At 35.4% G+C, this 26,754-nt stretch overlaps 1 protein-coding gene and 1 long non-coding RNA gene across 4 annotated transcripts in view; one reads left to right on the forward strand and one right to left on the reverse strand.

Annotated features, from left to right (window-relative positions):
• Rbm46 (RNA binding motif protein 46) overlaps positions 1 to 13,367 on the reverse strand; it is a 42,736-nt gene extending 29,369 nt beyond the window's left edge. The window contains exons 1-5 of one of the 3 annotated variants that reach the window (XM_078021987.1): positions 12,731 to 13,131; positions 10,213 to 10,338; positions 4,595 to 4,756; positions 3,253 to 3,720; positions 1,776 to 2,558 (exon numbers count right to left, since the gene is read on the reverse strand). In XM_078021987.1, the coding sequence (XP_077878113.1) occupies positions 1,776 to 2,558; positions 3,253 to 3,720; positions 4,595 to 4,745 (1,402 nt within the window). In that variant the 5' untranslated portion in view covers positions 4,746 to 4,756; positions 10,213 to 10,338; positions 12,731 to 13,131. Of the gene's footprint in view, positions 1 to 1,775; positions 2,559 to 3,252; positions 3,721 to 4,594; positions 4,757 to 10,212; positions 10,339 to 12,730; positions 13,132 to 13,255 lie in introns of those variants that run through there. The other 2 variants (XM_040293152.2, XM_078021986.1) reach the window with 2 other exon arrangements.
• Positions 13,368 to 16,165: 2,798 nt separating this feature from the next.
• Positions 16,166 to 25,343, forward strand: LOC144366912 (uncharacterized). The gene is made up of 2 exons (XR_013426090.1): positions 16,166 to 16,977; positions 21,998 to 25,343. It is a non-coding gene; the product is annotated as an uncharacterized LOC144366912 (long non-coding RNA).
• The last annotated feature ends 1,411 nt before the right edge of the window (positions 25,344 to 26,754 follow it).

The following is a 26,754-nucleotide window of genomic DNA, read 5'->3' on the forward strand; positions in this document are numbered from 1 at the left end:
TAAATTTATTAGTTCTTCTCCCTGATAATGAATACACTGAGTAAATACATAAAATAAAAATCATTTAACTTTTTATTAACAGCAGCTTTGATACAAGGTTGATAAAAAGGAAACCGCATGTAACCCTCTAAGTATTTAATTTCTTAAAGCTAATTTTATCATTAATTAACCAAAATCAAGTTAGCAATACATATCTGCAAGAGTTTTCTTAGGAACTCCAGGTCAATAACAGTTAACTAAGGCCCTAGGACTAAAGTTAAAAGTATCCTAATAAGAAAGTTAAAACTTGATGAAAAACCTCCGAATCTAATCTTCTTTATGGGATAAACATATGGGCAAACCATGTCTACGTAAAAACCTGCCAAGTTCCAAGAATCTTAGACATTTAAGTAAATTTGTAAGGGAATGAATAGGGACAAAAATTTTAAAATGTGTCAGCATTACCATGGTAGATCAGACACAAGGGAAATCCTTGCTCAGCAGCTAATTACCTATACCCAACTCCAAAAAAAATTTTAACCCATTTTTGTCTAAGAATTTGAATTTGAATGATTTGCTATTCACCTAATAAATTTAGATGATCTTTGTTTAAAGAAAAAGAAAGTTTCTATTTTGTGTAAACAGAGTAATATCTAAGAATTTATCTTGTGTGACTATTAAATTCCTAACATTTCCAAACTATTAATGAAGGACACTACTGAAAAGTTTCTTTGAAGGAGACTCCTATATTTAGCCCTGAAGTTTTGATGAGATATCCAAACCAAACTCTCCTGAAAATATTCAAAACAGAAGTATGGGTAAGTTTCACAATGTATAAAAATTACTCTCCATTATGATAATATTTTCCTTCTTGATTCCTTCTCTTGAGTAAATTTGAGAATACTAATTTTACATAGATAAAAGCTTCATTAGTATGGTTCTGAAACCATATAAGCTAAAAGTTTGACAATTATAATCAAGAAAAAACTGTAATCCTCAGTAGTAGATCTTTCTCTCTTATTGCTGACCAAGAAACCACTACTCTTCTAGTAAATATTATTCTGGATGGAGAGGAATCACCAATTGAATTCCATAGATGCATTAAAAAATTACACAAATGAAAGAAGTAGGACGCCAACAGAGTGACATGTTTTCCTTTACAAATGTCAAATATTTAGTTAGAATATCTTTATATGAGCTCCACAGCCTTATTAATTATCCCTCAAACACTGTAAACTTACTTTATAAATATACAAATTATTAAGAGATGATGGTAATAAACACCTCTTAATGATGCTTTTTTTTTCCTTTCATGAGTAATAATGACAAATTTCCAGATTGGTGAGCATAAGGCTGGCTCAATACATAACCCACATGAAATGTCTCTCAAAGAACTCCCTACTCCTGTACCTCAAAAAGATCACTGTGTAGACTTTACCAAAGATGTAGGGGCAGAATTATAAGTTAGTTTACATCATAAATTCTGTAACTAACAAATTTTTATCAAATTAGGATTTGTCATTATAAAAATAATAAAGTAAATGAAACAGAGTCTAAATCAAAACCAAATTTTCTTCTAAGCAACAAATGCTTAAAAAGCTATATGTAGGAATATTATATAGGAGACAACTTTCAATAGTTTATCATGAATTCATAAAACAGATAAAATTAATATTAAATGCTCTGCACTAATGTTAAATAACACATTTATAATGTTAAATAAACACATTTATAAACAGTCTTTCATTATATTCCTAACTTCATATTAAATATTATTTAAATATTTTTAAACTTACCCAAATGAAGTAATGTAAATTGGGCTGCCAGTTCCTTCGCATCTTCTAACGTAGTACAGAGTTTGTCTGGCATGAAGTAACTCTGGGATCCATTTGCAATAGCAGGAATAACTATTTTATATACCAAGAGTACTTTCCCATCCTGACTGGTTGTTGAATATAAATAATATTCTGGTGGTGCCCAATTATTCTTGTTGCAGTAATAATCCAAATGCATTACTGCAGAATTAAAATGATTGGACTTTAAAGAATACATACTAATTGGAGTAAGCTTTGTTCCAGGAAAAAAAGGGTAAGTGCATCTCTCAATTTCAGGGGGACTTGGACTATGCTGACCATTAAGACGAGCAGGAAGAGTTGGTGGCTTGCCTAGAGTTTTTGGGTGGCTCTCTTCTTTGTTAGCATACACAATCAGGTTTTCAGAATTGGGGCTAATCTGACCATTAAGATGCTGTCGCCAAGTGTTTTCTTTATTTACTGGTTTTGCCAGTGTTACCTCAATACTTGCTCCATCAATGCATTTTCCATTCATAACAGACATAGCAGCCACTGCATCTTCTCGATTGAAAAAGTGAACAAAAGCATAGTCTCTAAGTTTCTTTACTCGTTCAACTGCACCAGGCTTGAATTTATTGAATTCTGCTTTAATAGTTTCCTCTGTAGTTGATATCATTAAATTTCTTACATAGAGAACTTTAACTCTCTGCATGGTTTCCTCATCAACTTCTTTCTCTGGATCAGCCCAATCTACCTGTATGGTGTGGCCCCATAGTTGGAATGTTCCTGTATAAAAGAATTATATTAATTTGAAGACAATCAGAACAAAAAACAAAAGTTTAAAATATTAAGTAAAACTATTTCTTCAAAGAAGCAGAAACTCAAGCACATATGTTTGTATTTGGTTAAGCCTTCATTTCCTACTCACATAAAAACCTTTTATTAAAGCAAACATAATCAGAATTTAGCGGAATCCCCTCTGTACCTGATGCTGGGAACTGAACACAGGGATGCTTTAGCACTTAGCTATATCCCCAGACCTTTTTTAATTTTGAGACAGGGTCTTGCTAAGTTGACCAAGAAGGCCTCAAACTTGGGATCCTACTACCTCAGCCTCTCAAGTAGCTTGGATTACAGGCAAGCACCTGACAATGAAATTTATTTAATATGACAAATATTCTTTAAAGCTAGGTCTCCATTAGAAGAATTAATTCTCTTTGGATTTTTATTAATAGTTAATACCTCAACTAAAGTATACAATTCAGTAATTGATAATTATCATACACATGATACATTTTTATAGAAATAATTTCTTGTCTTTTAGAATCATTTATTTTACTTCCCTTACTCAAACAATTCTTTATTCCTGTTAAGCGGCATTACATATTTTGTTAATAATGATCTATGATGTACTGTTATTTTTCCATATTTGTAATAATAAAGTTAATATGGAAAAATAACCTTTAAAAGATCAGTTTACCTGGAATTAGTTTTCTCCTAGCCATAGCAGCAGCTCTGTGAGATTCATATTCAACAAATGCAAAACCACGATTTTTGGTCTTATCAGTTGCACTTGGATAGACAATGACATCTACAACTCCTTCAGTAACTTTCTTCATTTCATCCAAAATTTCTTCTTTCTTCTTTTCCTTAGGAATAGCTCCAATAAATAATCTGCAATTATCCAAGCTCACACACACACCAATAAACTTCCCTGGTCTAATCTCATAATTATTAAGAATTCTGATGGCTAACTGGGCTTCTTCTTTTGTAGTGTACATCACAAAAGCATAACCTCGATTTTCACCACTAAATTCCATCATAAGTCGAAATTCATATATCTTTCCAGCTCTTTCAAATACAGGAACTAACTCATCTTCATACATATCACGAGGTATTTTTCCTACAAAAACTTCACAGCCTCTTGGTGGAGGTGGACCTTCCCAACCTGAAAGACCAAAAAAAAAAAAAATCTAAAAACATTTATTCATTACTGAATCATTTATTCATTCAACAAACTTGCTGTGGGCCTCCTATGTGCCAAGCACTATTCTAGGTGTTGGAGATACAATGGCTGATATTCAAAAGACAAGAAAGACAATAAGTGAATGGTAAGTGTTATGAAGGAAAAAGCAAGCCATGAAAGGGATGATGCATTCAATAGTGACATGGTAAAGCTCTGAGCTTTACCATGAAACTTCTTTTATCACAATGTTCAAGTACAAATAAGGGAATGAGCCATGACAAATCTCTCAAGAGAAGAGCATTCGGGAAGAAGAAAAAGAGAGTTTTAGATGTTAGAGCAAAACAGCATAAAGGTCTATATGGCTACAGCATGCTTGAGGGTCAAGCAAAGTATTTAGTGATACAGTCACTGAGGTCATTGGAAGCAAGAACTTTAGATATAATAAAGCTAACTGGAGGGCTCTGAACAAAGTAGCTGCACTGCCACTGATAGGAAAATAAAATACTATATCTGTTTGAATCTGATTTTCTTCTATAAATAGCAATTTTCTACTCATTGCTTTCAAATTCTCTCCCAAACAACTTCCCCTTTAATATCAAAAGTACACTTTTTCACATTGTACCTATCCAGACTTCTTTCTCAACTACTTTTCAAACCAAGAGCAGAGCTGGGGGAAAAGGGAGGTGGGAGGTGGGGGAGTAAGACGAACACAGCATATATCCCTTCCCCTTAAAATGACTGGTGAGGTCTTAAAGCAGTTACAAGGAGAGACCTACTATTTGGGATACTTGCAGAAACATACACATCATCTAAATGACTAAAGATCTAATTTAAAAGAATATAAACAAATCCCCACCTGGAGGTGGACCACCAAATTTCCTTTGCCCATTTTCTTGAACCATGTTGTAACCAGTCTTTTCCATCAAAGCAAGTAATGCTGCTTCATTCTGAGTGCCAGTTCGAACTTTACCACATCCATTTGTTCCATCTATATTTTCTTCATTCATGGCTGTAATACCTAAAATGAAGTTAAATTTAAAAATGCTTAAATTTATGTCATAGAACCCATAATCTATGAAGCATTCCTTTGTACAAGAAACCAAGGACAGTTGTGGCTGCCATGTTGGGTGATTACTCTTTGCTGTTTGTTCCCTTTAGTTCTGCATCAAGAGTTCTTCCCTACAATAGAAACTGGAAACTTCTTTTATTACTGTTTAATTAAGCAATATCTTTAGAAAGCCTGAGCCTTCTAAAGGGACAGAAAAAGTGAAAAAAGATAAATAAAACCAGTAATGATTTAAAAAAAAAAAAGAACAAGAGAGAGAAGGAAAAAAATAAAACAAGGGCTGGGGGCATAGCTCAGTTGGTAGAACGCTTGTGTCCCATACATAAGGTCCTGGGTTCAATCCCCAACACCCCCCCCCACACACACACACACACAGCAAAAGGAGCAAGAAAACAAAACATACTGCCATCAAAGAATACGTAATCATTGTTAATCTTCATAGCCCAAGATTTAAATCACTTTATTATATAGGCCACTCAAACTTTCTGTGTCCAAATATAAGTAGGCTTCTGCCAATATTGCTTTTTTGTCAGCAATCCCAAACAGCTTCACCAGAATCCAAAACCCGATAACTGGAATAAGAGATTCAAGTCAGTCCCTGAACCTATCTACTAGAAGTTACTAGAGAGATGAGAGAATACAGCCTCTGGTCATCTGAGCAAAAACAAGAGCTACTATAATTTCCTACTAGCTGCAGCTTAAGAAATAAAACTGGTGGCAGGAGCTAAGGCAAAAGAGCCAAGAACTCACTTATCATTAAAAATGTACTTTAATTACCATATTCTTTAGGATTTTTCCTAATATCAATGCTGTGACTTATTAATTAATTTTATGTTGTTCATTCAATGTTATCATGAATAAATACAAAAAATTAAAATTCGCAGCATGGAGAAAAAATACACTGTGAAAGCTTTTTCACTTTCCAATAGAACCTTCCTAATTATAAATGTAAATAAAGTCACTGGGACAAAGCATTTTAAAATATGAAATTCTGAGCCACAGCACCTCAATTTCAGGTTTCCTTATTGTGCAATCTTAGACAATTTATTCAATTTCTTCTCACTTCAGTCTCTTCACTTAAAAATGGGATAACCTTATAACATGGTTGCTTTTAAGACTGAATAAGACAAGGTATGTAAAAAGACTGCCAAAATTCCACAATATCAAATAAAGGCTAGCTTTGATAAATACGAGACTAACAGTACATCTTACTTTTTTTTTGCACCAACTCTGCTGACACAGACATGCTTTTTTCAGAAACATATTTCATTTTCTCAAAAGTAAGAAGTAAGTGTAATATGACAGACACATAGCTACAGAAGAATATCCACATCTCTACAGTAAGTGGGATGGGATTGAAGTGATATCACCAAAGGATCTGCTCCAGAGCATTGAACTGTCCCTGCAGCCATCTTCCCTAGTATTACTTGGACTCATAACCTTTCTTTTCACTTACTAATTATATAATTTTAAGTTATATATTAGCTCCAATGTATCTCAATTTCCTCATCTATCATATGCAGAAATAATACTTTCTAGTCTCACAAATTTTTATGAAGAATAAATCAATGTTAAAAAAGCCTTTAGGATTCATTTTTTGGCTTTAAACAATAAAAATACTACTCAACCACAAATTTTTATGCATATATTGAAACCTTTCAAACCACTAGGCATCTGCAAATAACTATAGCCTGAAATCCAATTATTCAATTATCTATAGAATAATTGGCTTCAAAACAAAACTGTGATACCAGACAGAAACAGAATAATAATCTGATAATAAAATCATAAGAGGTTTGGTTTAATTCTGTGGGTGTACTATAAATATCAGGAAATTTCTACATGTTACCACTGATCACTACAACTACTAGAGGCAAGTATTAACCTTATTAAAAGAAAACTATTATTTCCACTTAACAGATTGAGAGAGAATTATACTACCCAAGATCATAAGAGCCAGAAAATGGCATAGACAGATTCATAACCAGGTCTGTTTGATCTCAAACACTACCTTCCTGCCAAGAAAATTATTCTGTTATACTTTCTGCCACAATTTTACCTTAAGTCCCTTGAAAAACAAGGAAGACCCCTAAATTACTTTCATGCAAATGAAATATTCAGAAACTGACATAGCTAAATTTTGTGAACTCTTAAGTACTTCCTACTTTTATATTATCTAAATTTTTCTGAGTGATGAATGATGGCATAGCATCTCTCTCCTCTCTCCATGCACATGCATATATGTACGCACACTCTCCTTTTAAAGTTGCTTTCCAGGAAAGCAACTCATGCACTTCATAGTTTCTATGTGCCATCTATCTTATTTCCTTAAAGTTACTCTTTCGGGACCAGCCTTCTTTCCTAAGCTAAGATTCATTTACAAAACAGCCTAATGGATATGTGCTGAAAATTAGATATCATTAGGCATCTCAAATTCAACATATCAAAAACTGAATGCCAGGGCTGGGGTTGTGGCTCAATGGTAGAGTGTTCACCTAGTATGCATGAGGCTCTGGGTTCAATCCTCAGAACCACATAAATGTAAAATAAAGATATTGGCGTCCACCTAAAACTAAAAAATAAATATTAAAAAAACTGAATGCCATTCTATCTTCCAAACCTGTTACTTGTTACTTTATCTTATCTCAACTCTTTCAATGAATACAGGGCACCAAAACAAATATATTTCTTCTTCAAAGTGTCAAAGCTAGAAATCTAGGAGTTATCCCAGAGGCTTTCCTTTGACTTACGGCTAACTGATCACAAAGATATGAAGAATTCCATTGCATATAAGCACTATATATATATATATATATATATATGTATACACATACATACACACACACACACACACACATATAATCAGTCTACTTATTATTCATTTCTTATTATATGCCAACAGCAGGTACCTATTTATAAATTCTCAAATACACATCTTCTCATATACTAGACTTTACCTAGATTTTTTTACACATTTCCTCCCTACTTTTTTTTGGCATTTTTCATTCCTAGTATTCTCTGGGAATCCTTCTCCACCTCCACTCTCCTTCTCTCAATTCTAAATTTTAGGTATTCCTTTGTATCCACTACAATCACAGAACCTAAGAAGGTCAGTCTCCCTCTTCTTCACCTACACCTCCACTTGTTCCCTTCCTCAAACCCACGAGACATTCAAGAGAGTCTAGTCTTTTATATCTCTAACACCATGTAAACTCCTTGGCCTATGATAAATGTTAAATGAATGATGCAGGACAGGAGGTACATCATTATTGAAATGAAAATAATGAACTTGTATGAGAAAAGACCTGAATTTCAGTCACTGGTCAACATTTCTGTCAAATCACTTTATAACTCTGACCTTTACTTTCTTAATTAGTGAAATTCCAGTTTATGCTTACTTCTGTATATATTTAACATAATTAAATGCCATACAGAATGACAAACACAGTATATAGTACTTGCAACAATCCTGTGAGATTAATACTACTCTTTTCCATTTGAAAAACAAAGTGAGTCTGAGATAAAAATCATAGAATTATAGAGGCATATATTCAATTCAGAGGTTTGTCTGCCCAAATGTTGGGCTCCTAACCTTTATTTTATATTACCTTCACTTTAAATATTTTAAAAACTAAAAGCTATGAAAAAAATGTGATTTACCTGCAATCATATAACATAGTGGTACCAATACCTGAATTCAGATTTTTTCACTACAGAAGTTTTTTTCAAACGATTAAAACATCTAGTCAAGGGCTGGGGTTGTGGCCCAATGGTAGAGCCCTTGCCTAGCAAGGGTGGGGCCCTGGGTACAATCCTCAGCACCACATGAAAATAAATAAATAAAATAAAAGTATCATGTCCAACTACAACTAAAAAAGTAAATATTTAAAAAAATTAAAAAAGTAAAACATCTAGTAACAGTTATTCATTGACTTTGAAAACTTATACCATGATTAAAAAACACTCAAAACTATATTAAGGAGAAAGTCTAGCAACAAAAGCTTCTTGGAAAAACCTCTAGTAAAATAATTTCAGAATTATTAGAGACCTTAAATATCAAATTTACCCATGTGAAATCTACATCCTCTTTTGTAACACCCATAGAGAGCAGATACCCATTTTATTCATGATTCTTACATGGACTATCATCTAAAGTACTGTATCTTTGGTTAACTGAGATCTTTCTTTTAATGCATTATAATCTTTTTCTCTATAAATTTCAATATTGATCCTGATTTACCCTCCTATCCAATTTTATACAGTTGCATCTAAAAGATAATTCTCCTCTTCTCCAGGCTAAATATTCAGTTTCTTTAAAACAACATTTCCCAAACTGGTTTCCTAAAGTATGGTAAATATAGTAAAAACAGCTTTTTTTTTTTTTTAAAGGAGAAAGATGTTCTGTTCCTCAGAACACTTTTCCAGGGTATAAGTATTCCACATCTAATTATGTCTCAAAGAATCACACCTCCCTCCTCAAACTATAATAATGAACATAAGCATATTTAAGGCCATTAAAAGTTTCAGTTAAAATGAACTTTTCATCTTTGTTTAATTCCATTTAATTTCAGCATGATCTCCTAATTTCCCTTGTCAAACTATTTATTTCCTATAGAACCATTTGGAAAATGCTACTTTAACGGTTTCTTATATGCTGTACCATCATGTTCTCTCATTATCCTATTTCCTTTAAAAGTGTGGTAGCCAAAATTAAAAAGTTACTAGTGCAGAGAAAGATCACATTAGTGTCCAACAGAGTTGCATAAAATTATTGGTTCAAATGAGTTATATCTATCAAAAAAAAAAGAAATCTGTCCTGACCTATATACTAAGTAACCAGATTTTACAATCAGCTGAATTTTATCTTATTAGATTCGACTGCCAGTTCTCCCTACCTACCATCTAATCTTTACCCACTCCTTTTACTAGAGAATGACAAGAAATATATGCAAGACTTTGTACAGTTCAAGAAATTTCAATCAAAATATTGCAAAAACTTGAAATTACAGAAATTTAAGACACACAGGAGAGTCACCAATCCCATTATCTCTTTAAAAAGGTATCTGTTCTTATAAGTACCGCGTGCCACTGGAGCTCCTAAAAAGGTATCTGTTCTTAAAATCTCATATATATATATGTATATATATATATATATATATATATATATATATATATATACACAAATATATATGTATAATGCACAATTAAGAAAGTTTACAAGTGCCTAAATTTAACACACTATTAACCAAATTATATCTCTAAAAGAACCAAAATTCAAGAGTCAGAGCCAGAGAATTATACTCAGACCTAATATATTCATTCTAAAACATTCCAGAATCAATCTGAGATCTAACCTAAATGTCTAAGGAAGCATAGCAGCCCTAATCATCAAGACAAAGCTGACATACCAATTGAGGGTTCCAGGCTCACTCTTTCCTCTTTACTTTCAGCTGTGGATTCACACTCCAAAGTATTCTACCAATTTTTTTCTTTATTCTGCAGACCCAAGGAATAGAGTAGGAAAAGGAGGGTTCCTGGGCAAGAGAATGACACAAATGGTTTATGAAAAAGAAAGAAAAAAAGTAGAAATAGTAGATTAAAAGTTGTTTTACCCAATGCACCAATGAAAAATATGAAAAAAATAATCAATAAATACTCTCTAAAAAAATAAATAAATGTTCTTTTGTCATATTTACCACACTTTCAGAGATAAATATTTTTACCTCTAGTTTAATTTTGAAAAAATGAAAAAACTCAATAAATTATGAAAAGGTCAGGACAACATAGCTAATCACAGAACAGATATACAACAATTCCACCAAATCTTTAGCTTTGTTAACTACATCTTAATTTCAAGCATCTTTCGTTAACAAATACATGTTTTTCATATTTTCATTGTCTTGCAAAAAAGGAAATATATTAAACATATTAATAAAAAATAGATAAATACAATTTTAGTAAAATATAAATGGACAACACAATTTATCTAAGGAAGTTGGTTTCATCAATTTAAATTAAAACTTCTTCCAAATTTCTACAAAACAAGTAGTAATTTGAAAGTGAACAGGTCTTTTGCGATGTTTTAAAAATATTTTTAGTTGTTTCTGTACCTTTATTTTATTTATTTGTACGTGGTGCTGAAAATCAAACCCAGTGCCTCATGCATGCCAGGCAAGTGCATTACACTGAGTCATAACTCCAGTCCCATCTTTTGCGATTTTAAAAATTAAATGTAATAATGAAAACATTTCAAGATATCAAAACTTTTAAAGAAAGCAATTAGATATTTATGGAATTCTTAAAAGTAGATGTTAAATTCCTGATACGTTACAGTTCAGTTATACACTACGGTATAGTGAGACCATGGCTGCCAATTCAGTGGAGATTTTCAGCAGCAATTCATTTTAGTGACAGAATGCACTAGAGCAACTTGTTTGGAAAATAAGAAGGATTAATAAGACCTGTGAAGATAGGTGCATGTAAGATTATTTCAAAATAAAAGTGCACAGATGGATCAGCTGAATTCCATTTAAAATTTTAAAGAATCAGCACATTTTGTTGCAAAAAGTAAAATAAATGTAATGTAGTGTTTCATGCACCTAGAATTACTGCAGAGAGATTTAAATTTTGCATAAAATAAAAATTTAAAAAATAATTTATAACTTTTAAGAAACTTTTAAAATATTTTTTGAACACAAAAGTATATACACCCTTTGGATGCAGGACAAATACATCCACATATTATTGTCCAAATTAAGTATACCTCTATTCTTAAATTTCTTCTATAATCGAGACCATATTTTCTTCCCACAATTCCTTATCTAACCTAACCAACCACTAGGTAGTTAAAATAAAATGGTAAACAATAGCCAGCATTAAAATGTCCAACTTTTTAAGCCAACTCACTGATTTCTATTCACAACTCTTTCTTAAGTATGTCTGGTGTCATCAGACAACAAAATGACACTGTGAGACATGAGGCTTAAATTTCAATCCATAAATTGGGTATATTCTTAATCTTTAAGTCATAATATATCCCATAATACATGTTTACGTTTTAAGTATTAAACTACATTATTATCTTTAGCAATATTCAAGTTTACTACTTCCCCCTGACGTGGAAATCGGCATTTATTAAGCAGAACACAAGGCACTGTTAATATGCAGGAACTGCAGTCACCTTTACGTCTATAAAGACACACAGTTGCAAGTAAGTATTAAAAGGGAATGGTTTGAATAAGTCTATCATCACGGTTCATAAGAAATTTAAATCTGAAAAGCTCCAAATATGTCTAATTCCTCAACTTTCTGTTTTGTTCATTCTTGAAAATATCTTCCGATCACTTCAATAAGCAAATCTCTGCCCACACGTGAATTAATGTCTACTTGCAGGGCATCCTGCTTCCTGCTTTATAACGCCATTCCCAAACAACGTGGGGCAGATTTTTTTTTTAAAGACACGATTTACATAACGTAAAGAGCAGAGCCTATTTACCACGAGTGTAAAGAGAGTCAAAGCTTAAAGGAACTTCAACGTGAGCCACATTAAATCTACAGAGGAGGAAGGCGGTGCCCGAGCCAACCCAAGGTTTGCCCGAGGATCTCAGCATTTGTATTAACGCTAAGGTAAAACCCCCAATTTCCAGATTCTAGGGACTCCCTAGTTCTCCTCCAGGAAACATTTTAAAATTAGCCATTAAAGCCATCAAGTGTAAGGAAACCACGATGGTACGGTGGCGCGTCCAGCTACCCAGGGCGTACGCGGGTGAGAGGGGTCACTTGTCTTCCCGGTCCACCCGCAACCTTCCACTACTCAACACGCAGGAGAGGGCTTGGGGAAGAGACAGGAAGGAGTTCCAGCAAGAGGAAAGTTCGAGGCTCATTCTCAGTACTCGAGGGAGGCACGACGTGATTGCTAAATCTCACCCCGCGGTCCGGACGCCCCTAGGCGTCGTCTCAAAGGCTCTGGAAGAGACGCGCGGGCGCGACAACTGCCGGACGGGAAGGCGGGCGGCCCAGACCTGCTGCAGTCGACGCAGGAAGAGGGTCAAGGAGAGAACATGGAAGGCAGCAGACGGGAAGCAGCCGGAAGGCGGCCAGGGAGAGCGGAAATAAGGCGGAGAGAGGGCAGGGCGCCGCTGGGCGGAAGGAGCAGCCCAGGCCCGACGGCGGGGACGGGCGGCGCGAGAGCGGGCTCCAGACACTGTCTGGCCTCAAGATGCCCCTGGGCCAGGGAGGGACTTCTCCAACAGCTGACTTGGGCTGCTGGGTGGCACTGGGGAGGGCGGGACGAGCCCACAGCGACTGCCTTTGGCGGGGCAAGATCCCTGCTGCCTGTTCAGCGTGACAGTGAGTGGGACCGGACTTTTTGCGGCCAAGGGGCAGGGTCTCCAGCCGTTAGGTGCGGTAAGTTAGTTGGCACTAAACCCACTGTCCCCATCCTTTCCTCACCCCTTTGGGTCTTCAAAGGTTGGTCCTAAATCCCTGGGACCAACGACCACAAACCGCCGCCACCACCACCGTTTCGGGGACCAGTCGGGCGGAGGGGCGGGGGTCGTCTCAGGGGGAGGGGGCCCACCAGGAGGAGCTCGCGCTAGTCCTCGCGCCTTGGCTAGGCTCCCAGCGGGCGCTGCGCGAGGTGGCCTAGACAGCCCCACGCGGCGGGGTGCTTCGACCAATCAGCAGCTCCTCGGGGAGGAGCCAGGAGGAGTGGGCTGGACCAAGGGTCAAATCAATTAGGAGGTTCTTGGGAGAGGTGTGAGAGTTTGGAGTGACTGGCACTGCAGTCAATTGAGGCGAGAAAAGCAATACTAAGGGTGTGGACGGGCCTGGGGCAATGACAAATGAAAGTCTCACATATCTAAAGGCACTAAAAAGTTTATAATTTGAATTTATATACCTTGCTTACTTAGGGAAATATAGATACTTGTGAAGTTTCTTTTTCTTGTTTGAAGGAATTTGTAAGTCTTAAATTACTAGCGTGTGGGAAAAGTCATATATTTAACTGTGGACCTTTTAAAAGAAGGGCTGGAGTAGGTGGCTTATAAGGAAGCTGATTCATAGTGGGATTGGGAAGAATAGACGACTCTAGATAGGGTAGAGGGGTGGGAGGGAAAGAGAGGGGGCATGAGGTTAGAAATGATGGTGGAATGTGATGATCATTATTATCCAAAGTACATTTATAAAGAAACAAATTGGTATGAATATACTTTGTATACAACCAGAGATATGAAAAATTGTGCTCTATATGTGTAAAAAGAATTGTAATGCATTCCGCTTCCTCATATAAATAATAAAAAAAAAGCTACTTAACTTACTTGAACTCCTGTTCAAAATAGAGATTGTGAGGATCCGATGATGAATAATACCAAAATTTGATAAAAGTACTATCCCCACAGATTGGGAAATTGAGATTTAGAAAGCTTAATTCATTAAGTCTTAAGCTTTCAATTCTTTGAGAATTTCAACAGAATTGACGCGGGAGCTCTAAACTACGTTGGAAATCATAATCTAGAGTTTATATAACCTTTATATATACATATATATATGTGTGTGTGTGTGTGTGTGAAATGTATATTTTTAAAAGCTCTAGTCATTCACCTATTTTTTCAAAAGAATAGAACTCTTACAAACAATGATTATTTTGAAAGTTACTGTAAGTAGTATTGACACGAGCAAAGGACGGCGGCGAGGTCCTCCGACCGCTCCCGGGTGGTCCTGAAGTCACGGCTGCCCCTGCCCCAGGTAACCTCTCCCGGCCGACGATCCGTGTCTTGAAAGAAGAAGCCGCCACACGCGAGATGCCTTTTCGAATGCCCGGTTTATTCACTCCATCACATCACATCACACGAGGCACAGGAACAGAGGCTGGTGGGACTCAGTTCGCTCGATGTTGACCCGCACATAGTGGGTCTGAACTGGCCAAAGAGCTCAGCCTTCCTGGCCTTTAAATACTATAGTTGTTTACAATACTTTAAACCAAAAACATGTTTATTCCATAATTTCTATTTCTTATCCTATCTTAACAGATCGTCTCTATTACATCACATCTTGTTTACATCTTTGCTTATCTTAGAAAATCACACTTGTTTTGTGCTAAAATACCTCAAAACATGTTTACCTTTTATCCTTATCTATTTCACACATTTTCTAGCTTAGGCACCTTTCTTCATCACAACATGTTTACTTCAAACTCTCCTGTCCTTTGTTTATTTCAAACTCTCCTGTAACTCTCCTGTCAAGTATATTTGTTGCTCAATTTAAGTTTTTATAGTTGCCCTGTGTCTAGAACAATGGGCCTTAATGGATTAAGCAATTTGCCTAAGATTTTACAGCAATTAAGTGAACCCAGTTTAGCTCTAAAACCTGTAGATATAACCACTGTATTTCCAGAAACAAGAACACTTGGCAAAAAAAAAAAAAAACCAAGATTGAAGATAAGCACTTTGGAAGCTCAACAAATATTTTTTTTTTGAGCTCTCTGCCCTTTGGTCAGTGAATACCAGTCTCATTTTATGAAGGCTATATGCATACAAAATAAAGCAACTACAGTGGTAGAACTACTTGGCTGTCTTTTCTTTTTAAAATTTGTTTTCTAAATAAATAAAAGTATAACACAATACCTTTATTTTATTTATTTAGTTTTATGTGGTGCTGAGGATCGAACCCAGTGCCTCACACATGATAGGCAAGTGCTCTACTACTGAGATATAACTCCAAACCTCTTTTTTTTTAAACATGCCATCCTCTACCTCAAGAATTGGGGTTAATAACAGTTATATCATATTGATTAATATTTGTTTTGGTTTTTTTTTATTTCTCCAGAAAAGGACTCACCACATTCTTCATTTTCTTGATGTATTCTCAGTTCCTAGTAGTTAATTTTAAATACAAGTGTGTTTAAGGTTAAAATAACTAAAATGGTGCTAAAACAAATAAGAATTTCAAAAAATTGCTGTAGGATCCTTCAGTCATTGGGTGGAGATAGCTTTTGAGGTGTGAAAGTTCTTAAAAGCAGACTGAGGAGTTGTTATTTAACATTTTTAATTTCCTTGATTTTTCCCTTTGCCTGGCCATTTCCCCAAAATATAAGGAAAACTGAAAAAAAAAAAGGGTTTCTTAATAAGCATGAGAGTCAGGTCGTAGAACCTTTCATTAGATAAGACAGTATTGTTTAAAGACTCTTCCCCCACTTAAATTCTTTGTCCTTTAGGTCAGATTCCTTCTGAGGTTTTTATTATTCAAAGTTTTTTTTACAGGCATATTTTTCAAATTGTATAAAAATTACATTTTCCACTTGAAAGTTACTGTAAGTGGTATATTTGTTGCTCAAGGCTCCTAGAAAAAGAAATCTAAGAGAGTTTTGCCAGCTAGCATCCTTCTTCAGGAATAGACACTAAATTAGGATTTGTTACAGGTTTATAGAAAAAGGAGACCCAAATGAATAAGATTGAAGATAAGTGATGTAGAACTGTTTTGAAGTGAAAAGACGACATGGGGACTTTTATTGGGGAGGGAGAGCTCTATGAATACCAGAAAGGGAAATAATACTGTCTTTAAGACATGGGAAGAAAAGTTAGCAATTAAACAATGGAAGTGCTATGCAAAATATAGTTGGTTAAAACAGTGTTTTTTCCCATATGAAACACAAGCTTTTTGGATTATGTGGAAATTAGTGTCATATGCCTTCTGTAAAATACAAACCCCCCAAAAGGGAAGAAAAGCAATGGAAAATCCTTATAAATGTTGAAAATCCAGCTTACACTTGATAAAAATAATGAGATATGAAATGTTCCCCATAAAAGAACAGTGTATTGTAGTCTAGTTTATTTTCCACGTGTTGGAGCTTCTTTTGTTCATAATCTGGCAATGACCACACAGATCTACCCAAAACGTGACAGCTACTTGTGTGCCTATAGAATTAATAATTTATGGCACAGAGCTCAGGATAGAGTACATAGCTCTTTAACATGGTGACTCCAGTAGAATTTACGTGTCATATCCTTCCAAAGTAAGGAGTCTTGGGTTTTGTTTTTTTATGCTGATAGTAAATATGTTTTATTCCAATCTACTGACCCTTTCTTTCTCACTGTGGTTTGCCACTTTCTTCAACAGATTCTTTTGAACTTTTTATTTTGGTGGACAGTGAGCATCAGCACCAAGATGACTCTAAGGTAAGAGAGGCACTTTAGCTTTGCTTTCTTAGTTGTATTGATGAACCATCATTGTATCTTCAATTAACAACATCATTTTACAGGACAACAAAACAAATATGGAGATTTTTGTATGTAGCCTAGAGTCCTATATAGGAATCCAACCCATGGCCCAGGCCTTAACATAAGTACAAACTAAAGGGAGTATTGATGAAGCCAGCCTTTTTCTTGGTGTTAGTTGATATTTATCATCAGAGTTCAGTCACCCAGTTATTAAAAGTAATAAACTACAATATTAGTGATAGCATTAGGGGATACTGGAAATAAGGGGGTTTTTTTCTCCTCTGAGATGATTAGGCTTTACCTAAAACATGGGGGAAACTAACATATGTTATAAAAAATACCTTTCTGATCATGAAGACTGATTAAAAATTAAATATTTTGTTGTTATTAAATATTTTCTGTCTTATATCACTGGAGAACTTCATAGTATGCTTCCCTGGGTAATAAGTTACAATGAAATTAGAGCTGAAACATACCTTAACAGCCAGTCAGCTTGGAAAGATGAAATAATTTGCCCCAAATCACAGAGCCAGTTAGCAACTAGTCTGAGTCTCCAACTCCTTTCTTCTAATTTGCTCCAGTGGCTTTCTCAGAAGGTTTTGAATTGCATTTTATGTTGGATGGTTTTGGTGGTGATATTTTTTTTTTGTTTCTTTTGGTACTGAGGATTTATCTGAGGGGCACTTAACTACTGAGCACATCCCCAGCCCTTTTTATTTTTTATTTTCAGACAAGGTCTTGCCAAGCTCCTGAGACTGGCGTGAACTTGTGATCCTCCTACCTCAGCTTCCCAAATCACTGGGATTAGAGGCATGCAACACTCTGACTGGCAAATTGTTGGGTTTTTTTGAAGCTATCATAAATATATCTGATGAGAAAAATTATTTTGGCTAAAGACAGCAGGGTCAGCTTTAGTTCAGGGATATTAGTGCAATTCACCATAAAGAATGTTTGAGGTGAGGCAGTTTCTTGGTAATGACATTTTTTTCTTTGCATTATATGGGTGAAGTCCTAGATGATTCCAGCTCTGACTGTCCAATTCTGTCATTTGTCACTGTGCTTTGCTTCCATTTTCTTAATTCAGGACATAAAGATCATGAAACTCTGAAACAGGAAAGAGTGCCATTATTCTCCACCATACAATTTGTTCTTAAATTAAGGTATTTGATCTTTCTATACCTTCTGTAAATACCTTCCCCAAAATGGAAGAAAAGCAATGGGAAGTCCTTATAAATATTTAAAATCCAGCTCAATTTGCACCAGTCAGCTTGTATGCACAGTCTCTAGGGCATTCCTGAAATCACTGTCTTTTGCCAGCTTTTACATATACCATTTTAAACTTCTCATTCTACAATTGTCATTGTCTCAATTATAATTGTCATTGTAGACAAGATACATTTTTGGTCAACTTGTATCCTAATACTACTGAATTACTAAGCCCAGTGACAAAAAAAAAAAAGAGGCAATCTCATTCTGTCAAAATAATTTATCTAAATGTAAATTTGTCAGAATAGCTGTAATCTGTAATTCTGATTTTCACCAGAACTATTTTTTGTTCCTGTATTTATAGGACAGGCTAACTAGACTGAATTAGGCCTTCCTCTCTAGTTCAGTCTAGTAGCTCTGTGTAACCCAGATATAGGTCCTTGGTTCCATAAATAGATATAAGTAGAGTAAGTATGTGCTTGGATGGTGTTATGATTTAGATCTGGGGAGTGCCCTCAAAGGCTTATGTAATGAAAGCTTGGTCCTCAGTACAGCAGTATCGAGTTGGGGCTTCTGGGAGGTGATTGGATCATGAGGTCCCTAATCCCATCAATAGGATCATTCATTCATTCATTCATTAATTCATAGATTCATAATTAAATGAACTATTGGTAGGTGGCAGAAACCATAGGAATTGGAGCCTACTTAGAGAAAGGAGGTCCCTAGAGGTGTGCCCTGTAAGCGTGTATCTTGACCCTGGTATGTGTCTCATACTACCCCTCATGAACATGCTTGCTCTCGCTTTCTCCCCCTCCCCCGACCCAACCCCTTCTCTGTCTCTCCTTCTTGGCTGCCTTGATCTGAGCAACTTTCCTCCAAGATTCCCTTTCTTGCCTCAGGCCTAAAAGCAATGGAGCCAGCTGACCATGGACTAAAACCTCTCAAACTATGAGCCAAAATAAACCTTCCTTCCTTTAAGTTGATTTTATCAAGTTATTTTGACATAGCATTGGAAAACTAACACAGTTGGTGAAGAATTGCATGAGCAGGGAATAAGTCAGTTGGAGGTATGAGAGGCAAGAAGGGGGTAGAATTATTATAAGTTGTAAATTCTAAGTGATTAATAAAAAATATTAATAGCATAAAATATACTAAAATTGTACCCAGCTTGATTTTCTTTTCTTATGACTTACTAGATGTAACAAACAGGTTAAATATATTTTATCATTCCTGTTGGTTCTCATGTGAGATGCCTGATAGTGTTATATGAAAAACAAATGCTGGAATTAGAGTCAGAAAAGCCTATAAAGAAATTTTATCTCTTATTTTTCCTAGTTGTACAAAACCTTAGTCAACTCACATAAGCTTTCTGAGATTTAGTTTCCACAGATGAAAAAAGGAGAGAGTAGCACCTACTCTCAGAGATGTGTAGGATAACATGAAACAGCAAGTGGAAATGTTACACCCCATCTAGCCACTTCATTTGTAGGGTGTGGAATTTTTGGTACCATCTCTTGAATTGGATGATCACCATCATTTTGGAAATTAACCAAACAAAGTACAGTGTGCTTTCTTAACAACACAAAATTGTCACTCTTAGCATTTAGTCACATTGACTTAATTCTTTTCAATTTAAAGAAAACTGTACACATACATACAATACAATTAGCATACTCTTTGACCAGGGAGTCCTAAAGCCATTCACTCCCTTTGTCCATAGGTTGGTTCCTTTATTTGACATATATTTACAGAGAGTACTAAGTTCCAGGCACTTATGCTAATTGCTAGGTTGGAGATTTATGGTGAACAAGATAGAAGGCCTTGTCCTCACTTTCTACTAGCTACAATGATCTAGCTTTTTTTTTTCCTAATTATACTAGGCACAATGCTGCCTCAGAGTCATTGTGGGTTTTTTGTTGTTATTGTTGTTTTTTGTTTCATTTTGTTGATTGAAAATTGAACCCAGAGTCTACTGCATGCTGAGTATGTATATCCTGAGCTATACTGCCACCCTAGGGCCATTACTGTTGGCATTCCATGATTCTGTAACATTCTTCCTCCAGATAGCTAAGTAGCTGGCTAGTTCACCATATATAAGGCTTTGTTCAAATTTCACTTTCTCAGTAAGACCTTGCACTTTCTCAATAAGACCTATCATTTTGGAAATTAACAAAAATGTACAATGTGTCTCACTTGTGGGCATAGTATGTTTTTTTTTAAAAAAAAAAAGAGAGAGAGAGAGAGAGAATTTTTTGATATTTATTTTCTAGTTTTTTTGGCGGACACAACATCTTTGTTTGTATGTGGTGCTGAGAATTGAACCCAGCACCCCACAAATGCCAGGCGAGCGTGTTACTGCTTGAGCCACATCCCCAGCCTGGCATAGTATGTTAATTGCATTCTTTTTTTCCCATTATAGCATTTTTCTCCATTGTGCTTCTAACTCTGTATTTTACCTTGTTATTATCTGTCTCCCCAACTAAAATATAGATTCCAAAAGGGCAGAGATCTTTGTCTAAGTTATTAATTGCTTTACGTACAGTACCTACCATAATAATAATTATTTTTCAAATGAATGAATAAATAAAAGATAAAAATTAGAACATATATTTTCTTCTTAAATTTTAATGCCTAAAATGACCTAATAAATGAAAGTGTGATTCCTATATGGTCTCCCAAATTGAAAACATAGATATCTTTTCTATCTCTCTGCTTCTACAAAAAAAAATAGAATATTTATTTTAAAACTGTAAGTGATGATTCTAACAGTAATCATGATTTAGGTAAGTTATGGCTGAAGTATTTTGAAAATTTGGGCTGTATGACTTTAAAATTAGGTTTTAGACAATTTATGCTATATTTGTTCATTTACCTCTTAATTGATATTATGTTGAAGCTTAAATTCCTGCAGATTCCAAAGCCAGCTTTCTCTCTAGTCTCTAGAAGTGTTCTTTGCTGGTACTGTAGAGGACTATTTTTTTTTACTAATCTCAAGATCACTGGAAGAGTGATCCAAAGGCATGTGCAACATTGTTCAACACAATTTTGTGTATCATCTACATATTTCTAAACATGCGAGGGAGTCTAATGAATTTTACTTCAAAACTTTCTTTGAGTCAGAAAGACAAAGTGTAAATACACAGGAATTTTGCATGAGATCATCCAAATGCTGGCTTTGGAAATAAGTAACCTCCCAAAGTCTTCATTTACACATTAATTAAATTTATAGAAATATTACATACCTTGTATGTTTGTTGTCTGGAGCAAATAAGGTACTCTGTCAGTCAGTATATTCTGGGTTATGTTGTAATAACCAACAATTCTACAAAATCTAAGCTTAAAACAATAAAAGCTTATTTCTCTCTTGATCTGTAGTAACGGTGGCTCTGCTATTGCACAGTCTTCCTTTAGCTCTTTAATCAGGAACCCAGACTGATGGAGCACTACTTTTTATTACATTGCAAATTACTATGGTAAACAAAAAGGAGACTCTAAAAGATCCCATGTGGGCAATTACATGCTAGATTCTAAACTGACACATGTGTTTTCCAGGTACATGCTGTGATACAAGATGGTGATCAGTCTTTGATTGTATTATCTTTTTAAGAAGCCAGAATAGAGTCCTCATCCTCTTCATGCATGTTACTTTTTCAGTCATTTCAGCATCTGAAGGATCTGCATGCTTACCTACACCTAACATGCCTGCCCCTTTTCCTAGGAAGAGATAATCGTAGGCTGGCAAATGATCCACTCTTCTTTGATCTGCTTCCAGATCTGGTGACTGGAGCTGGCATTGACTGTTGGATTGGTCCCATTTGGATCCTACCAAGCATTCATGTCACAGCAGAGGATGCTGGAAACCAGCCTATTCAGAGGCCTGAAGCAATACATGTGGTTGGGGCTGAAGTGCCCAAAGAAAAGCAACTTAGATGATTTTTATCTTAAAGATTACATTATCTTTCAAGCAGATAGATATCAAAGAGATTCACCTGGAACACACCACAAACTGAAGGCAGAGAAAGCCTCCAGGAAGCTCCCTGCTGACCAGACTGTAGCCTGTGGGACTAAGAGCAAGGAATCCCAGATCGTCCTGAAGAGCCACCCCAGGCTAAGGAAGAGATAATCAAGGTTTTGTCCAAGGAGGAAAAGATCATGAAGCAAAGATCATCCTCTTTTATTTGTACAATAGTGGTTTAGGCATTTATATACATCAATAACTCAATAAAACAAGCCTTTATCTGCCATAAAGCTAAGAAAAAATAATTTTATAATTAGCCAAAGAAAATAAGTGTTGAGTTTAATTTTAATAAGGATTAGATGATAAATGGGTTATGCACAGTTTATCTTGGCTGAACACACCCTGGTAGTATATATATGCACAAGGTTAAAAAAAAAAAAAAAAACAGTTCTTAGGACTGCTTAGACCAAGACCTAGAATCACCATAGATAGGTCAGCTTCTCCCTATGGGTTGAGCACTTTCAGGATGGTTAACAAGAGGTCAGCCCGGGAATTGTGTGGTACTTAATATTTTATACTAGATTCTTTTTTACAGTACACACTTACTTTGCTAATTCCAATCAAAAGGAGAAAGGAGGATTTTATCTTAAGCATTTATTTTTTAAATTTTATTCTTTTGTAGTTGTAGATAGACAGCATGCCTTTATTTGTTTATGTGGTGCTAAGGATTGAACCCAGCGTTCATTAAACCCAGTGCCTCCCTCACCTTGCTAGGCCCCAACACCTTAAGTATTTATTTTAAACAAACATTTGAGCAATAAAACTGACAAAAAGTATTCTCTGAAAACAACTTAATGAGTACATGAGAGTGATTGATACCTATTTCCAAATTTGCAAATAAATGCATGTAAGTAAATGGCTACTTTAAAAATATTTAGGATCCTTACTGGGCATGGTGGCACACACCTATAATCCCAGTGGTTCAAGAGGCTGAGGTGGGAGGCTGAGGCAAGAGGATGGCAAGTTTGAGACAAACCTCAACAACTGATGTGTCTCAGTGGTTAAGCACCTTGGGTTCAATCCCTCATATCCCTCCCAAAAAAGTATTAGGAATCCCTTAAATTATATCTGAAGTAATTTATTCTCTCTTGTAGTCTTGGGTTTGATACTAATTTCTTAAAATTCTTGTAAAATTAAGCCTCGACCAAACCTGACAGCAATGTCATAAGATGTAACTTGTTGATGTCTGAATAAATGATTTTCTAGGCATATAAGTACATAATTTAAAGCCACTGTATTATCTGATACAGACTGTTGGATAAGTGGTAACTCATAACGAGGTTGCAAATTTAAACATAATAAAATTAAGAATACAAGAAGTAGGGGTTTGATGCAGTGGGGGAAGTTGAAGCATGAGGTTCTTTTTGTTTTTCCCTTTCTCACTTTATATGAAAAGATTTGTTTTTTTCTGCTGATATGAAAACTATATATTTTATGTCTAATTTGCTAAGACTTTTACTTCTTTATTTCTGTTTGTTTTGTTTTTTATGATTAAGACAAGGCCTTTAGAACTTTGTTTCTTCTTTCCTTCTCCTGCTCTCCTGACCACACTATACACAACTGCTTTCTTGCTGTGGCATGGGATTATCTCACACAAACAGACCTACAATTTTTGTAAATTAAATGCTTTAATCAGTCACCTACTTACCTCTCATTTCCACAGCTGTCTCGATTTATTTTTCTCAGGTTTTTTTCCCCCTTCTAATACTCTTTTCTGACTCCTCAATGTCAGACCCTTCTTTTTTGCTCCATAACATATGGAAATAGTGTTCCTGGGTATAAAACCCTATTTGTTCAATTATATTAGTTCACCTGAAATAGTACTCACTATCTTCTTGTGTCCAGTGTTATTGTAGAGGAATGTGATGTCAACCTACTCTTGTTCTTTTCATGATTTTCTGTTTTCTCACGCAGCTTTCTCTCTCTCTTGCTCATGCACACACGCATGAGCATGCTGTCTCTGATCTTAAATTTTATGGCAGTGTGTCTAGGTATAGTTTTCTTTTCCTCATCACTTTTAAATCTCTATGACTTTCAGAGAGATTTCGTCTTTATTTGATTCTGGAATATAACAGTCTTTAAATAGTCTTCCTCTTAATTGTTTCCTCCTTTCATCTTGTTTCCCTCTTTAAGAACTCATGTTAGTTGAATGATAGATGCTTCTCTCCTACATTTCCTATGAATTACTCTTTTATAGTTCCTAATTCTTTATAATAAGAATATCTTGATCTGACGATGTAGCTCAGTGATAGAACAGTTGCCTGGTATGCTCAAACCCTGGATTTGACCCCAAACACATACACATACACATATTTACCAGATATAATAAAATGACCTTACATTTATGCAGCATTAGCTATTTGCTAAAGACTCTGATGTACATTTTGCATCTTTTAACTAATTTAATCCTCATTACAAAACTATATAGGTATGATTACCTATTTTACATGAGGAAATGGTTAAGATAGTTAAGTGATTTGTTTAAAGTTTCTCAACTATTAAGTTGCAGACATGAGATACAAACCCAAAGCATCTTAATTTTAGCCAATATACCATGTTGCTTGTCTTCATTCCTGTTACTACTGGTAAGTATTTGACCTGTTCTTCCAGCCACTAGATAATTTATTGATTGTTTCTATTCTGCTGTTGATCTTTCCTTTTGAATTCTTTCTCAGAAGCATATTCCAGTCCTCACACAATAAAAGGAAAATACAAGTAAGATGATAGATTCCATGTTATAGTGAATCTGGAAATACAGGGAAAGTGCCAAAATTTTTCACCACTTTAGAAATGTTGGCTAATCAATATCCTGAAACATACAGGTGAATTTTTTTCCAAAAAAAAATTTAGTGGGAATTTCTTAAATCATCAACATGTATCATCCTTGACTTCTAAGCACCACTAACAACTTCCAATCCAAAAAATGTTATTTTCATTAGCATAATTATCAGAGTTATTACTGGCCATAATTTTGGAGGACATATAATACCTGAGAAGTTGAAAGTTTGTTTATAAAGTGATGTGTACATGTATGTGTATGTTTACCCACAGATATTCATTTGTATATATTTGTATATTAAAATATGTATCATAAAAGGAATATTGTTACATTTAATTGCTTTATGTGACAGACTAGATTTTATTCTACTTCCAAGGAGACTAACAGTACGGAAGTAAGTAAGCCTGCTAAACTCATGCTGTCCTGGTAGAACACTCTGGAAGAGACTTTGGAAGTAGAATAGCCACCACATTTGAGAAACTATATCATCACTGTTCATCACATTGTAGTTTAATAATATAGTCCAAACTTTCAAAGGAATAGAAAAATTATATTTCAAGTGTTTTTAAAAAATTATTCACAATGGAGCCAGGCGCGGTGGTGCACACCTATAATCCCAGTGGTTCAGGAGGCTGAGATAAGAGGATCACAAGTTCAAAGCCAGACTCAGCTAAGGTATGGCACTAAGCAACTCAGTGAGACCCTGTCTCTAAATAAAATACAAAATAGGTCTGGGGATATGGCTCAGTGGTTGAGTGGCCCTGAGTTCAATTCCTGGTACCAAAAAAAATTGTTTACAATGGAGAATTATTTTCTCTGGTAGCTAAAGAAGGAAAAATGAGTGTAGTTCATAATGAAGGCTTAGATGAATCCTTTGTTATGGTACTAAACCCTGTACCCTAAAAGTGAAGGCATATTTTTTTATTTGTTTTAATTAGTTACACATGACAGTACAATGATCTTGACATATACAATTGAAATAGATGGGATATAATTTCTCATTTTTCTGAGTGTACAGGTTGCAGAATTACATTGGTCATTCAGTCACGTATATACCCACAGCAATAATAATGTCTATTTTATTCTGCTGTCCTTCCATTGCCCCCTTCATTTCCCCTCCCCTCCCATCACTTCTCTCTACCCAATCTAATGTGATTCTTTTCTTTCCCCTTACATCATCATACTGTATTCTGTATAACGAAGGGGGTCTCTGCTCCACCTCTGCTCTACCTCTTGATCTTCCATCTTCCATGCAATTCCCCTTTTCCCTCTCTTTCCCTCCCACCTCTCTTCCCTATCTAGAGGTAATTTTCTTCTCATGCTCTTCCTCCCTACCCCATTTTGAGTCACCTCCCTTAGAGAAGACATTTGGCATTTTTTTTGGGGGGGGAGGAGATTGGCTAATTTCACTTAGCATAATTTGCTCTAAGTGAAGGCATAATTTTTTTTTAAAGAGAGAGTGAGAGATAGGGAGCAAGAGAGAGAATTTTAATATTTATTTTTTTAATCATCGGCGGACACAACATCTTTGTTTGTATGTGGTGCTGAGGATCGAACCCGGGCCGCACGCATGCCAGGCGAGCGCGCTACTGCTTGAGCCACATCCCCAGCCCTGAAGGCATAATTTATACAATTCCTTTTGCAGGTCTGTGTCCAGGAAAAAATTATAAAATGGTTTTAGTAAAGGATGGTAGTTACTCCTAAATTCTATTGTATTCAAGAGTTATCCTAG

This window comes from Ictidomys tridecemlineatus, chromosome 9 (assembly GCF_052094955.1).
Source record: "Ictidomys tridecemlineatus isolate mIctTri1 chromosome 9, mIctTri1.hap1, whole genome shotgun sequence".
Taxonomy (NCBI): domain Eukaryota; kingdom Metazoa; phylum Chordata; class Mammalia; order Rodentia; family Sciuridae; genus Ictidomys; species Ictidomys tridecemlineatus.